We start from the raw sequence: 13,607 nt of genomic DNA, 5'->3' as shown, positions 1-13,607 counted from the left end.
TGTAAGCCCTGATTTATATAAAATGTATATATTTATATAATTATTTCTTTTACGTCTCATATACTGTTTTGTTATTAGTCTGATGTAATATTCTAATCTTAAATGTTTTGTTTCCATCAGCTGTAAGCAGAAGATCATCATAATTAATAGAAATAAAGGATTGACATCCTATATAATGTTTCAGTAACCTGAGTTACTAAAATAAATAAACTTTTCAATGACATTCTAATTTATTAAATATGTCTGTATAAGTCCCCACTGATAGTTGAATAAATGTTAATTAGCAAGTTTCAACTTGATCGCTGAATATTTGATCACTCATCTTTGTGTCTGAATGAATGTTTCTTGTCACAATGTTTTTAAGCAAAGTAAAATATTTTTTATAAGAACAAGGTTGGTTTAATGTTTTCTTGATTTATCTATCCCAAAGCCAGCTTTAATAAGTGTTTGATTCATTGCACTGTTAAAACACTCTGTTGGGTCAACTTTGACCCAAATTATCACCATCAGATGGAGAAGAATTGTTAGCAAGTTCAAAAAGGAACCAGGAACAACCAGTGCTCAAACCTACCATTAACTGGTAACTGGTTATGTTCCAGTCAGTAAGTGGCAGTGTTCAAATTACGTTGACAATGCTTCCTGTCATGAGACACAAACAGGTAAAAATCCCTGTGACTGACTGGTTTAACCAGAGTGACAAGGAAATCAGACTCACACACTGTTCTGGAAAATGATGGTGTGTTTTACTGGTTATCGTTCTGACGCGGATTAAGCCTTTACAGGTAGGAATCCTTAACTGTTTAAACTGTTTGTATTTAGTTGTAATGTATTTATTTTAATTTTTACAATGACAAATCATTCTATCTGATATTTCCAAAGGTGTGAAATGGAGGAAAACAATTCTTCCCCTAAAGCTGCTGTGTCTGCACAAATGAACAAACAGGCTACAGATTACAGGTAAGAATATAAGAATATGAATTTTGTCTTTTACTGATGATTCTTCAGCTATTAGTTCTGATCTAACATAAATGTTATCTGTTCATTTTGCACTGAAGCCAAATAGAAGAAAGACCAGAGTTAACTGATTTAAACTGTGTGTCCAAGGCGACTGAAAGGTCTAAAATTGAACCAGTTGATTTCAGCAACGTCTCATCTGAAAGTCAAATGTAAGATTTCTTAACTGTTATAAGATTTTACTCAGCTAGTAGAAAGTGCACTGGTTTGTCAAAAAGGTTAAACTCAAAACTAAAACTTTCATGTGACCAGTTTTATGTTATGTCGTGTCAAAGCCAAATGGACCAGCAGAGACCAGAATCACCTGATCACCTCTTAAGATTTTACTGTCCTATACTCAGAAGAATATTGATTTAAATTTTTTTTTACATTAAAACAAAAACTTTACCGGCCTAAAGTTGAGCTAATTGAGTTCAAGGAAGGAGGTTCCTCTGAAAATATATATTTTTAAGTGGTAGTCAATCATTTGACATTTTATTTGTGGAACAAGTTTTAATTTAAATGGCTTGTGATTATTAGTTTGTGTTGACGCCAAATGGCTTTCCAGAGAACAGATTTATCGATGTCAACCTGTGTGTAGACGTCCACGTAGTTGCTATGAACTTTGACCTGCAGTTAAATTGGTAAATTTTGACCTTGGTGAATAAATTTCAACTACCTTTAGTTTTGAAACAAAACCAGTAGATCTTCACATTGGGTTGAATCCAAAAGGCTCAGAATAGACAAGAATCACTTGATCACCTCTTGTCTGATAATAAAATATAAGACTTTACAGAACCATACTCAGAAATAATTGATTAAATATGTTTGAATTTAAAACACAATTTAAATTCAAACAAAAAAATGTAATAGCTCATTTTGATGTACACTTTGTCTTGAAGCCAAATGAAGCAGGACCGACAAGAATCTTCCCAGGGAAAACCTGAGTCTATGGAAAATCACTGGTCTAAAGACGAACCAGTTGAATTCAATAAAGGACCCACTGAAAATAAAACGTGAGACTAATTTTTAAAGGAAACGTTTTAAGTGTTATGCATCTGACATTTTCTTTGCGGAACAAGTATCAAAATTATATGAATATTCAGCTTTTATATGGTCTATAATACAATACATACAATCTAAATGGTTGCATGTATAAAGACCATCTTTATCTAAATCAACCTGTGTGAGGACCATGTTGTTACTATGAACTTTGACCAGCAGTTAAAACAATGAATTTTGAATTCATTTGTGAAATAAATTTGAACTGCCTTTAGTTATTAATAAATCTTAATATTGAGTTGAATTCAAAGGGATCAGAAGAGACCAAAATCATCTGATCTCCTCTTATAACAAAATCTAAGAATTTACCAAAGAATACTCTGAAATAATTGATTAAAAACATATTTTACATGAAAGCAAAAAATTTTAAAAGCTAAATTTGATGTGGACTCTGTTTTAAGCCAAATGAAGCAGGACGGACCAGGATCTTCCCAGGAAAACCGTGTGTCCATGCAAAGCAAAGACGAACCAATTGAATTCAAGGAAAGAGAACCCGCTGGAAATAAAAAGTGAGACAATTTATTAGAGGATATTTAAGTTGTGGAACAAGTATTAATTGAAACTATTTTTGAATATTTAAATTTTATGTTATGTTGACACCAAATGTTTTTGCAGAAACCAGATTTATCAAAGTCAACCTTTGTGAGGAAAATGTAGCAGCTGTGGACTTTTACCAGCAGTTAAAATAATGCATTTCAAATTTATGTGTGACATAGATTTGAACTACCTTTAACTTTTAAATATAACTAATAAATCTTAATATTGTTTTGAAGCCAAATGGATCTGGAGACACCAGAACCACCTCAACCAACTTGTGTGTCCATGTTTGCTGGGAGTACTGAGCAATCTAAAGATGAATCAACTGAACCCAAGAGACGACGCCCCTCTCTTCTTGAAATGTAAGACTTTATCACAAATATTAATGCCTTTTAAATTGGGATTATAACACAAATTCATTACATAAACAAAAACTTTAATGAATGTTTATGTTGTGTATAATAAGGACTGAAAGTACAACATAAGGATGCCATGGCAACAAATATGAAATGTCATGGCTGCTCTTGAATCAGAATTAGCTAAAAAAAAGGAATGTCAGAGTAGTTTCTGAGAATAAATAAAATATAACAAATGAAAACCAGACTTGTAGCTTTTTATAAAAACTATTCATAGATGAACCAAAACAATGAGAAGATTCAATAGTTTAAGCTTTTTTAGATATACTTTATAGTTCTGCTTCATAGAGGTCCTCTCTCTGTTCACCTTGTTTTAAGAATCAAGATCTTTAAAATGGTAAATTTCCTCATTGTTGAATATAAAGTCACATTTTATTTGAGCTGAAGACAACCTGCACTGCAGTGAACTCTTGTAGCAGGTAACAAAGAGAAATAAAGGACATTTTGAAGTAGGTGAATAATAAATTAGGCACTGTAATAAAAATATTTACAATCTTACCAAATTATTATTAGTTAAACTAATGTTCTTATATCTGTTTATAAACAAGTAAAATGGAAATGAGCAAAATAAATATTTTAATCAACAGCAAAGATTTTCATATTAGTTTAATGCATGGAAACTGATTTTAGCTGAAAAAGGCTTCAAAACAAATAGATAACTGCCTTGGTAACACCAAGCTGTATCACAGTGAATGCGATTGCAGTGAAATAAAGTTTGACTGTAATCTGCTGTGGCCTTTCTTCATTTCTCTCAGGTTGGCTCGACTATCGACTTTCTCTAACCAGAGATCAGAGGCTTTTAGAGACCCTAAAGAACACCTGGATTCTGTTTTCATGGTATAAGTCCAGCTTTATTTCTTCAGAACTTACACACATTTTGTCTTTGGTTTTCTTTTAGCTTAGCTTCAGTTGAGTTCAGGACAAACTGTGGATGGTCTACAGAGCAGCAAAATAAACTTTCTCAACTGGTCTAACTTTTTATATTTCAATTAAAGGAAATAATCCTTAAAGAGTTGGTTCACATCAGGAAAGTCCCAAGCTTTTAAAGACTTAAAACCTGTTTGTTCACATTGTTGGGGTTTACTGGCAGACGCAGCTTGTAGATGACCTAATTTTAGTTTCAGTCAATACAATAACAACAACGACAGTGTAGGAAAGGGAGGTGTTTAACTGATAATGAGCTGTTGGTCATAATCAGTCAATAACCAAAGAAAACAGGTGAAAAGTAGGAAACAGAGTTCAGTCAGTCTTTGGTCATGAAATAAAACATTTCAATTGACTCAGTAAAAAGCTTCTCACTCTGTACGTGTTCATTTTATATGAAGCCAGGTACCAGGTGGCTCATCAGTAAAGCGGGTGCATCATGTGCATCTGGGTTCAATTCCCAGCCCTCTGGCCATTTACTGCATGTCTTGTCCATCTTTCTCTGCCCTTCTTCCTGTAAAGCTATCAGTAGATAAAAATCACCAGGGCCAAAAAATATTTTAAAAAGAGAATATTTAAATATCTATTTAATATTAATATCATATTAAATAATATTAATTATTATTTATAATTAATATAAATAATATTAATTATAATAATTAATATTATATTAATTAAGGAATAATATCAAATGCTCACAGTGTCACAGCCCTGCTCAAGAATACTTAAAAAGTAGACGACAAACTGATTCCTATAGTCAATTAGTGTTTTTTTTTTTAACTTAAATTAACTTCAGTTGAGCCAAAATAAAGAATTAACCCACATAACATTGGAGAATCATCAAATTATTTGCAATTGGTGTGGATGCAGCATAAATGTGTAAATTTAAACCCAATTAAGTTAAATTCATTTAAATTCAGTTTATTATGTAGCGCCAATTCACAACAAACGTCACTTCGAGTCACTTCATTTCAGTTAAATCATACATACATTACAATTAATCCTAGCTATGAAACAGTGCATCAACTTTGTTTCATTATTCAAATTAGTTTAAAAAGCCTTCTAAGGAAACCCAGAACATTGCATCGAGTCATTGACTTGTAGCATTCACTGATCCTGGACGAGCATTCGGCAACAGTAGACAATTGCTTGAGTTGTGTCATCCACTTTACATCAATCATTCATTCTGAGCATGCATGTAGCAACATTGGAGAGGAAAAACACTGGGGAGGAAAAACTCTTTTAACAGGAAGAGATCTCCTGCAGAACCAGACCCTGGTAACCAGAACCTGGTTCAGTACAATGGTCATTTGTCACGACCGATTGGTTCTTTGAGAAGACAGAGCAGATCCACACAAAAGAAAACAAACAGAAGAACCGATGAAGGAGTCCTTTCTATCTTAATGAAAAGTAAAAAATGAACAGCCAGAAATGGAAAATGTTCAGTTGTTGGCAGTATTATCTTAGCCAATGACTCTGTCCAGGATGGTGTCACAGCCAAGCAGAATGCCAGACCAGGCATAGCTACTATGGAGAGAAAAAACCAGTTTTATGACCCGTCTAGAGATGCTGAGATCATAGCATGAAGGATTCATCCTCCTCAGACCTCAAGCAGCCAACACACACAGTTTTGAACATCTTATAATGTTCTTTATTTAAAAGATGTATTTTGCATGAAATGTGACAACAATAGGAGTATAGTATGGCTTCAGAAAATAAACATTAGAAAACTAAGATGAAAATGATACCCAGGCCGCCTTCTATGGAGAAAGAAAAGCACCAAGTATGAGGAGCAGCCATGTTTAAATAGACCAGGGCTGGGTGTTTGCTGAAGTTGTCACACCACCCGCACCATCTTCCATAGCATGTAGACGCCAGTAGCTGTTATGGTTTCATGCTTTGTTCATTTCTGCAAGGTGGTGCCCAGGTGTTCCTATCAAACATTATCAAAGTTTTTATTGAAAACAGGGTGTCACAGGATTTTTGTGCTTTTCCAGGTGCTTGAGGATGACATTATCAGTTTTGTAAGAACTGAACTGCAGAAAATGAAGAACATACTGAGTCCAGAGGGCTCAAGTTGCCCTAAAGTGGATGATGAAACAGCTGGGAATGAAGAGCAAAGGAGTGACAACAGAGATGCATTCCTGAAAATCACCCTGAACTTCCTGAAGAGAAGGAATGAGAAGCAGCTGGCTGATTCTTTACAAAATAGTGAGAAATTATCACATTCTTATTGTTTATTAATGTATCATGATGGTGATTTGGCTTTCACCGCTGGATCAATAAAGTAATCCTGAGCTTAGAACAGATGGTTTTCATTTTGTGTAGTTACTTAGTATTCACAAGAAGCTCGTATGTTTTCTGTTGTTTCAGAAACTCAAGCTGCTATTTGCCAGGTGAAATTAAAGTCCAGCCTGGCCAAAAGGTGTCAGTACTTGTTTGAAGGTAATTCATGGAGAGGAAAACTGACACCTGTGAATCAGATCTACACTGAGCTTAATGTCACAGAGCAAGAGACAGGAGAGGTCGACAATGAACATGAGGTTCAACAAACTGAAGCAGCATCCTTGAAACCAGATGATCCGGAAACAACCATCAGCTGTGAGGACATTTTTAAACCTGGAAGAGATGAGCAAATCAGAACGCTGGTGACCAAAGGTGCTGCTGGCATTGGGAAAACACTCTTGACACAGAAGTACACTTTGGACTGGGCTGAAGGTAAAACCAACCGCAATATACAGTTTATCTTCCCATTCACCTTCCGAGAGCTCAACTTGCTGAAATCTCAAACCATCACATTAGTGGGACTCATTCATCAGTTCTTTCCTGAAATAAGAAAAGCAGGAATCTGTAGCTTTGAAGAGTTCCAGATTGTGTTTATTTTTGATGGTCTGGATGAACTTCAACCTCCTCTGGACTTCCACCACACTCCGGTTCTGATAGATGTTACAGAACCCTCCTCAGTCCACACGATACTCGTAAACCTCATCAGAGGGAAGCTGCTTCCCTCAGCTCGTCTCTGGATAACCACACGACCCGCAGCAGTCCATCAGATCCCTATTCAGTATGTTGACAGTGAGAAAGAAATCAGAGGTTTCACAGACCAGCGGAAGAAAGAATATTTCAGAAAGAGATTCCAAGACAAGGAACACACCAATAAGATCATATCTCATATTGAGACATCAAGAAGCCTCCATACAATGTGTCACATTCCTGTTTTCTGTTGGATCACTGCTACAGTTCTGGATCAGGTCCTGAAAGAAAATAAGAAAACTGAGATGCCCAAAACCCTGACTGAGTTGTATATCCATTTCTTGGTTGTACAGGTCAGTCAGGACAATGAAAAATATCACAAAAAAGTGTTGACAACTGATGCCATCTGGAATCCAGAGACTGAGAAAATCTTTCTTGCAATTGGAAAACTAGCCTTTGAGCAGCTGGAAAAAAGAAACCTGCTCTTTTATGAAGAGGACCTAAAAGAGTCTGGCATTGACATAAACACTGCTTCGACTTACCCAGGAGTGTTTACAGAGACTTTCAAGGAAGAAAGCGTACTGAACCGGAAAAGGCTGTTTTGTTTTGTCCATCGGAGCATTCAAGAGTTTCTGGCTGCACTTTATGTCTTCTTGGTGTTCATGAAGACTGGGGACAATCTGATGAGAAGAAGTCGCAGTGCTTTGCAACCTGAATCGAAATTTAAACAGTTTTACCAGAGTGCAGTGGACAAGGCTTTGGAGAGTCCAGATGGATACTTGGACATGTTTACCCGCTTTCTCTTGGGGCTTTCACTGAAAACTAACCAAGACCTCCTACAAGGCTTGTTGCAAAAGACCAAAAACGCTCCACAGGTTCAAAAAACGCTTGTCCAACACATCAAAAAAAATATCAGGGATTGTCCTTCAGTTGAGAAAAGCATCCGGATGTTTCACTGGCTGAATGAACTGAATGACCACTCTCTAGAGGAGGAGATACGGCTGTACCTGAGTGGAGAAGTCCTTGAAAAAGAGCTCACCTCTTCTCAGTGGTCAGCACTGATCTTTGTCTTGTTGTCTTCACAAAAAGTGCTTGATGTTTTTGACTTCAAGAAGTTTTCTAAACCAAAGGAAGCCCTTGTGTGGCTAGCACCAGTGGTGAAAGCATCAAAAAAGTCTCTGTATGTATCACACAAAGTTCAAGAAAATTTGACTATTTAAGAGAAAAAGAAAATAAGTAATTATTTGGAACTTATCTTTCAGGCTGTGTAGCTGTAACCTGTCGCAGAGAAGCAGTATACATCTGGTGCCAGTGTTAACCGCTGAGAACTCTTGCCTCAGTGAGTTGGACCTGAGTGACAATGACCTGCATGATGAAGGAGTAGATTTGCTTTCTTTTGGACTCAGGAGTCCAAAGTGTAGACTGAAGGTTCTCAGGTGAGTATTTGGAAGATTGAGGAAATATACAATAACATTATTGTTCCATTCTTTGTATTTTTAATAAGAAAATGTAATACCACTGAAACAACTGAGAGCTGGCCATTTCCTAAGACGAAGAAAGGCCAGTTTGCCTATTGTCCATCCATCCATCCATCCGTCCGGCCATCATCTTCTGCTTATTGGGTTGGGTCATGGCTGAAGTCAGCCTAAGCGAGGGGCATAGACTTCCCTCTCCCCTGCCAATTGGGTCAGCTCTTTTGGGGGAATCCAAATGCGTTCCCAGGTCAGGCGAGAAACATAGTCCCTCCAGTGAGTCCTGGGTCTTCCACTGGGTCTCTTCTCCATGGGTCATGCCCAGAACCCCTCACCAGGTAGGGATCCAAACCAGATGCCCATCTCAACTGGCTCCTCTCAATGTGGAGAAGCAGTGACTCTGGTCTGAGCCCCTCCCAGATGACCAGCTGACCACTCTATCTCTAAGATAGAGCCCAAACACCCAATGGAGGAGGGGGAGGGGGTGCTGTGGTGGCACAGGGGGTTAGCGCGCCCCACGTTTGGAGGCCTCAGTCCTCAACGCAGATGTCGCGGGTTCGACTCCCAGTCCCGGCAACATTTGCCGGATGTCTTCCCCCCTTTTCCTGTCTGCCTACTGTCACAAAAAATACAAGCCACTAGCACAGCAAAAACTCTTCGGAGAAAAAAAAAACACCCAATGGAGGAAACTTATTTTGACCACATGGTCTATGGTCAGAAGCTACCAAAGCTTCTGACCATAGATGAGGGTAGGAACATAGATCGACCAATAAACTGAGAGCTTCGCCTTTTGGCTCAGCTCTCTCTGTACCACAAGAGACTGGCACAGAGTGCGCATTTCTACAAGTGCAGTACTAGTCCACTTGTTCATCTCCCATTCCATCTTTTTCCTCATTTGTGAACAAGATCCAAAGATACTTAAACTCCTCCACTTGGGACAGAAGCTGTTCCCAAACCCAAAGACTCGACCCAAAGAAGGTGGGTGTATGCATACAGGTGCAGAGGAGACTCAAGCAGATATAGATGGAACACAGCAGGCTGCTGTAGTTGATTGCTTAGCAGAGATTTACAGACAAATCGGAGAATAATTACAATACCATCTTGGTCGCGACAAAGGAATGGCGGAGCACACCAGGACATAGCTGACGTGTTTTTCTGTGTGTGACGAAGGTGCCAAATCCCTTTGCGTACATGTACACAAAAGCTATAAATGGCTGGACAAAGTGAGAGTTCATCTATTAAATTGAATGAATATGAATTCATAAACATAATTTTCTATGTGTCTTTGTGAGCCTGCTGCTTTATTAATAAACTGAATATAATTTCAGATTTTTGTATAATTTTGGCCAGATTAACTTAATATGCAAGCTATTATTCTTACTAGTTAATTTTTTAAACTACAGAAAAGTAATTGTTAGGGATGCACAAATATGAAAATGTGGGACAATATTAGCACTGCTGTCCTGGCAGTATTAACAATATAATTTTGTATATATTTTTTATTTGACTACTCCATTAATTGTCAGAATAATCAATAGATTACTCAATTACTAAAATAATTATTTACAACAGCCCTCAAGCCAATACGACTACATGATCTGCAAAATATGGAGACGTCGTCCTGAGGCCACCAAAACAAACTCCCTAAACACCTTGGCTCCGCCAAGAAATTCTGTTCATAAAGGCAACCTTGGCGGCGTCCAACTCACTGTAAATGAGCCTGACTTACTGCTGACAATGCAGACTTAGCTCTGGGATTGCTCACATAGCAGCCTACCAGCCCCTATCAAAGAGCCGGATATTTTATACTCCTAGAGTACACCATCAAAGGACTCCTGAAGAAACACAGATGAACACCTTCTCCAAGTCCACAAAACCCATCGTGGTTGGGCAAACTTAAATGCACCCTCCAGGACCCTGCTGAGGGTGTAGAGCTGGTCCAGTGATCCACGGCCAGGACAAAAACAGCTCCAGTTATCCGCCTTGACAATGGAGGCACAGAACTGCCCACTCTGACTCTGTCCCTGCCTCCTCCAGGATGGGTTCAAAGCTGTGCCTGAGGTTGGAGCTGTCGTACAATCCAACAGGAAACTCTGCCAGATGTTTACCAGCAAACCCTCACAATACATTTGGGTTTGCCAGTTCTGACTGGTATCTTTCCCCACCATTTTAGTCAACTCACCACCAAGTAGTGGTCAGTTGACCACTTTACCCAAATGTTCGGGACATTCGGCCACAAATCAGATAAAAAAGACAATAAAGTCAATCATCAAACTGCGACCTAAGGTATCCTGGTGCCAACATATGAACATCCTGAAGAAAAACATGTGTTAAGGCAAATTCTTTTAGTGTATGGTTTTTATAACTTGGACTTTTACATTTATTCATAAGTTGTTGATGTAACAATATGTCTTGATGAATATTTACAGCTTGTCAGGCTGTCTGGTCACAGAGAAAGGCTGTGATTATCTGGCTTCAGCTCTGACCTCCAACCCTTCTTATCTGAGAGAGCTTGACCTGAGCTTCAACCATCCAGGAGAATCAGGGCTCAATGCTTTTTCCGCTGGGCTGCAGGATCCAAACTGGAAACTGAAAACTCTAAAGTACATTTAATTATTTTCATCCAGATAAATAATTTCAGCACAGAAAGATTACTATGTGTACCTGTTCAACTCTTCATATTCACAGAATATGTTCAACATCTTTAAATTTCCTCTTTCTTATACAGGGCAGATCATTGTGGAAAACACCGCCTGAATCCATCACCCCAAAGGTGTAAGTAAAACCTTTCTAGTGTCCTACTTTCTATATTCCATTCCATTTCAGTTCAGTTTATTTACAGCAATTCAAATTGTATTGATTCAGTGACATTAAGAGAAACCTCCTAAAAGGTTATAAAGACAGCCTAATTTAGTCTTTATGTTTTGTTGAACAATCAGGTGCTCATAACTTCTATGGTTAGCAGAGATTACACAGCAAACATTACCACAGTGTGGTTAGCATTAGCATGTAGCTCCTGCCATAAACAACCTCAAATATTACAGAACAACCAACCAATAATATCAAACCTGAGCTAAACGTGGCGCATCTACAGTGACAAAACACACAATTGTCTATGCAGCTCTTATTATGTTAAACTTACGTGTTGTCAATGTTGGCACACAATTAGAGCTGCTTATCTTGCTTAACCTGTTTTAACTTAACAGCGCACTTACCAATGTTGGCCACCAGAAGTCTCTTGACACCTTAACACAGTAAATGAGACATTCAATGCAAACTAAATATCTCTCAGTGCTCTAATTAACTGCCTTTCCAACAGTGACATTGACAATAAAACTGAAACCAGATGCCGCTAATTTGCTAAATTTGTGTTAAACAAGTTTTCTGAAATTCATTTTATGTAGAAATATGTTCATCAAACTTGCTGAGCTCCACATCAAAGGTCCTTTCATTCTGTCCTACTGGCTTGATTTTGAAAAACTATCATGTCCAGAGAATTGCTGGCTTTATGTATGATTTTGGAACGACTTGGTGCAGCATAGATCAGGGCAGAAATCTTGTCAAGTGTTCAATGACTCTGGTAAGAAAAGAGTCTTTTAAAATGTCTATCAATTCTGCCCTCCATGGAGAAAGCACACAGAGAACCTGAAGTTATTGGCTAAGACATTTGAGAAAAAAGAGATTAATATGATTACAAAACATTATCTTTGAACCTCTAAATAAGTAATTAAGGTAGACAATACAAACTCTTCTATATAAAGCCAAAATGAAATAATGAGACAAATATGGATTTATGAAATGAAAAATGCGTATTGACTCCAGTCTTTTGTCGTTCATCAGTCTTCCTTGAGCAGTTACTGGATCCCAACACAGCAAACAGAAATCTGGTGCTGTTACTGGACAACAAACATGTGAAGGCTGTGAAAGAGGAGCAGCCGTACCCCGACCATCCAGAGAGGTTTGACACCTGGAAGCAGGTGCTGTGCACTGATGGTCTGACTGGTCGCTGCTACTGGGAGGTCCAATGGAGAAGGACAGTCAGAATAGGACTGTCATACAAAGGAATCAGGAGGAAGGGGGAGGATGACGAGTGCTGCATTGGTGGGAACGATCAGTCCTGGGCTCTTTCATGCAGTCCTCAGAGTTTCACTGCCTGGCACAACAACACACCAACAGAAATAAAACCGCTCGAAAAGACCAACTCCAACAGGCTGGGAGTGTATTTGGACTGGTCTGCAGGCACTGTGTCCTTTTACTCACTTCTTGGCATAGTTTCCTCCATAAAAAAGATTCACCTTCATACGTTTGAGACAACATTCACTGAACCACTCTATGCTGCATTTGGGTTTGAACAAACCCAGGAGCTTGAGGATGAATCCTCTTCAGTTTCCCTGATTCAAGTTGAATAATGAGGCCTGATCCTTTGGAGAAGAATGGTTTCCAATGTGACAGAAAGACAGACAGACAATCAGACTACTGATTCTAGAGAGTCAGTACACTCAAATGAACTGCTGTTCCCATTGATTGTGCTTGCTTCTAAATGTGCCCCAAATGTACAATTCTTGCTTTGGCAACCTCTCAAACAATCTTACCCTGTCAATCAAAGTATTACTGCTCAAATACAGCTGCACATATCTAGTGAAGATTGGCATAGAACATATTAGTGAAACCACTGCATTATAAAACAGGACTGTAAAGTGTGTCAGACTGTAGTGTGTGTCAGACCATATACCTGGAAAGACCAGTGTAAAATTACATTAGTCAGCGTACAGTGAAGATGACTTCTTGGCGTATTATAATAATACATATGAACAACATTTGCCCAAAGAAGCTACTTAGCTCCATCTATGATGACATAATGGCCGCAATATATGAACATGATGAACCATTTGATATACAAGATAAGCATAAAAACCTAATAACAGGCCAGGTTGATGAAAACATGAGCCATGACTTGAAGACCTGTGCAAGGACCAGAGTTTGAATAATAAAAAAGAAATATAAAAAAAAAATATATACAGTATATATATATGTACAGTATATATACTGTAAATATATATATATATATATATATATATATATATATATATATATATATATATATATATATATATATATATATATAAATGTGTGGATGTGCCAAAACTTTCTCCAGCTGAACAGAAACAAAACTGAAGTTATTATTTTTGGACCTAAAGAGGAACGATCTAGAGTTATAGATCTAGAGTTA

At 37.8% G+C, this 13,607-nt stretch overlaps 1 protein-coding gene across 6 annotated transcripts; it reads left to right on the top strand.

The window, feature by feature from the left end:
• The first annotated feature begins 573 nt into the window (after positions 1 to 573).
• LOC116718264 (NLR family CARD domain-containing protein 3-like) lies at positions 574 to 13,381 on the top strand. Of its 6 annotated transcripts, none has more exons than XM_032560036.1 (13): positions 574 to 782; positions 880 to 957; positions 1,056 to 1,166; positions 1,896 to 2,009; positions 2,457 to 2,564; positions 2,829 to 2,954; positions 3,764 to 3,845; positions 5,930 to 6,143; positions 6,306 to 8,085; positions 8,168 to 8,341; positions 10,807 to 10,980; positions 11,106 to 11,152; positions 12,218 to 13,381. In XM_032560036.1, the coding sequence occupies exons 2-13, from the start codon at positions 887 to 889 to the stop codon at positions 12,784 to 12,786; spliced, it is 3,570 nt and encodes a 1,189-aa protein (XP_032415927.1). In that variant the 5' UTR covers positions 574 to 782; positions 880 to 886; the 3' UTR covers positions 12,787 to 13,381. The 6 variants fall into 6 exon arrangements, with proteins under 6 accessions (XP_032415927.1, XP_032415926.1, XP_032415928.1 ...); XM_032560035.1 differs by having other exon boundaries at positions 574 to 789; positions 868 to 957; XM_032560037.1 differs by lacking the exon at positions 1,056 to 1,166.
• The last annotated feature ends 226 nt before the right edge of the window (positions 13,382 to 13,607 follow it).

This window comes from Xiphophorus hellerii, chromosome 4, assembly GCF_003331165.1.
Source record: "Xiphophorus hellerii strain 12219 chromosome 4, Xiphophorus_hellerii-4.1, whole genome shotgun sequence".
Lineage (NCBI taxonomy): Eukaryota > Metazoa > Chordata > Actinopteri > Cyprinodontiformes > Poeciliidae > Xiphophorus > Xiphophorus hellerii.
Note: the sequence above shows the minus strand (reverse complement) of the source record. Positions and strands in the feature narration are given on the sequence as shown.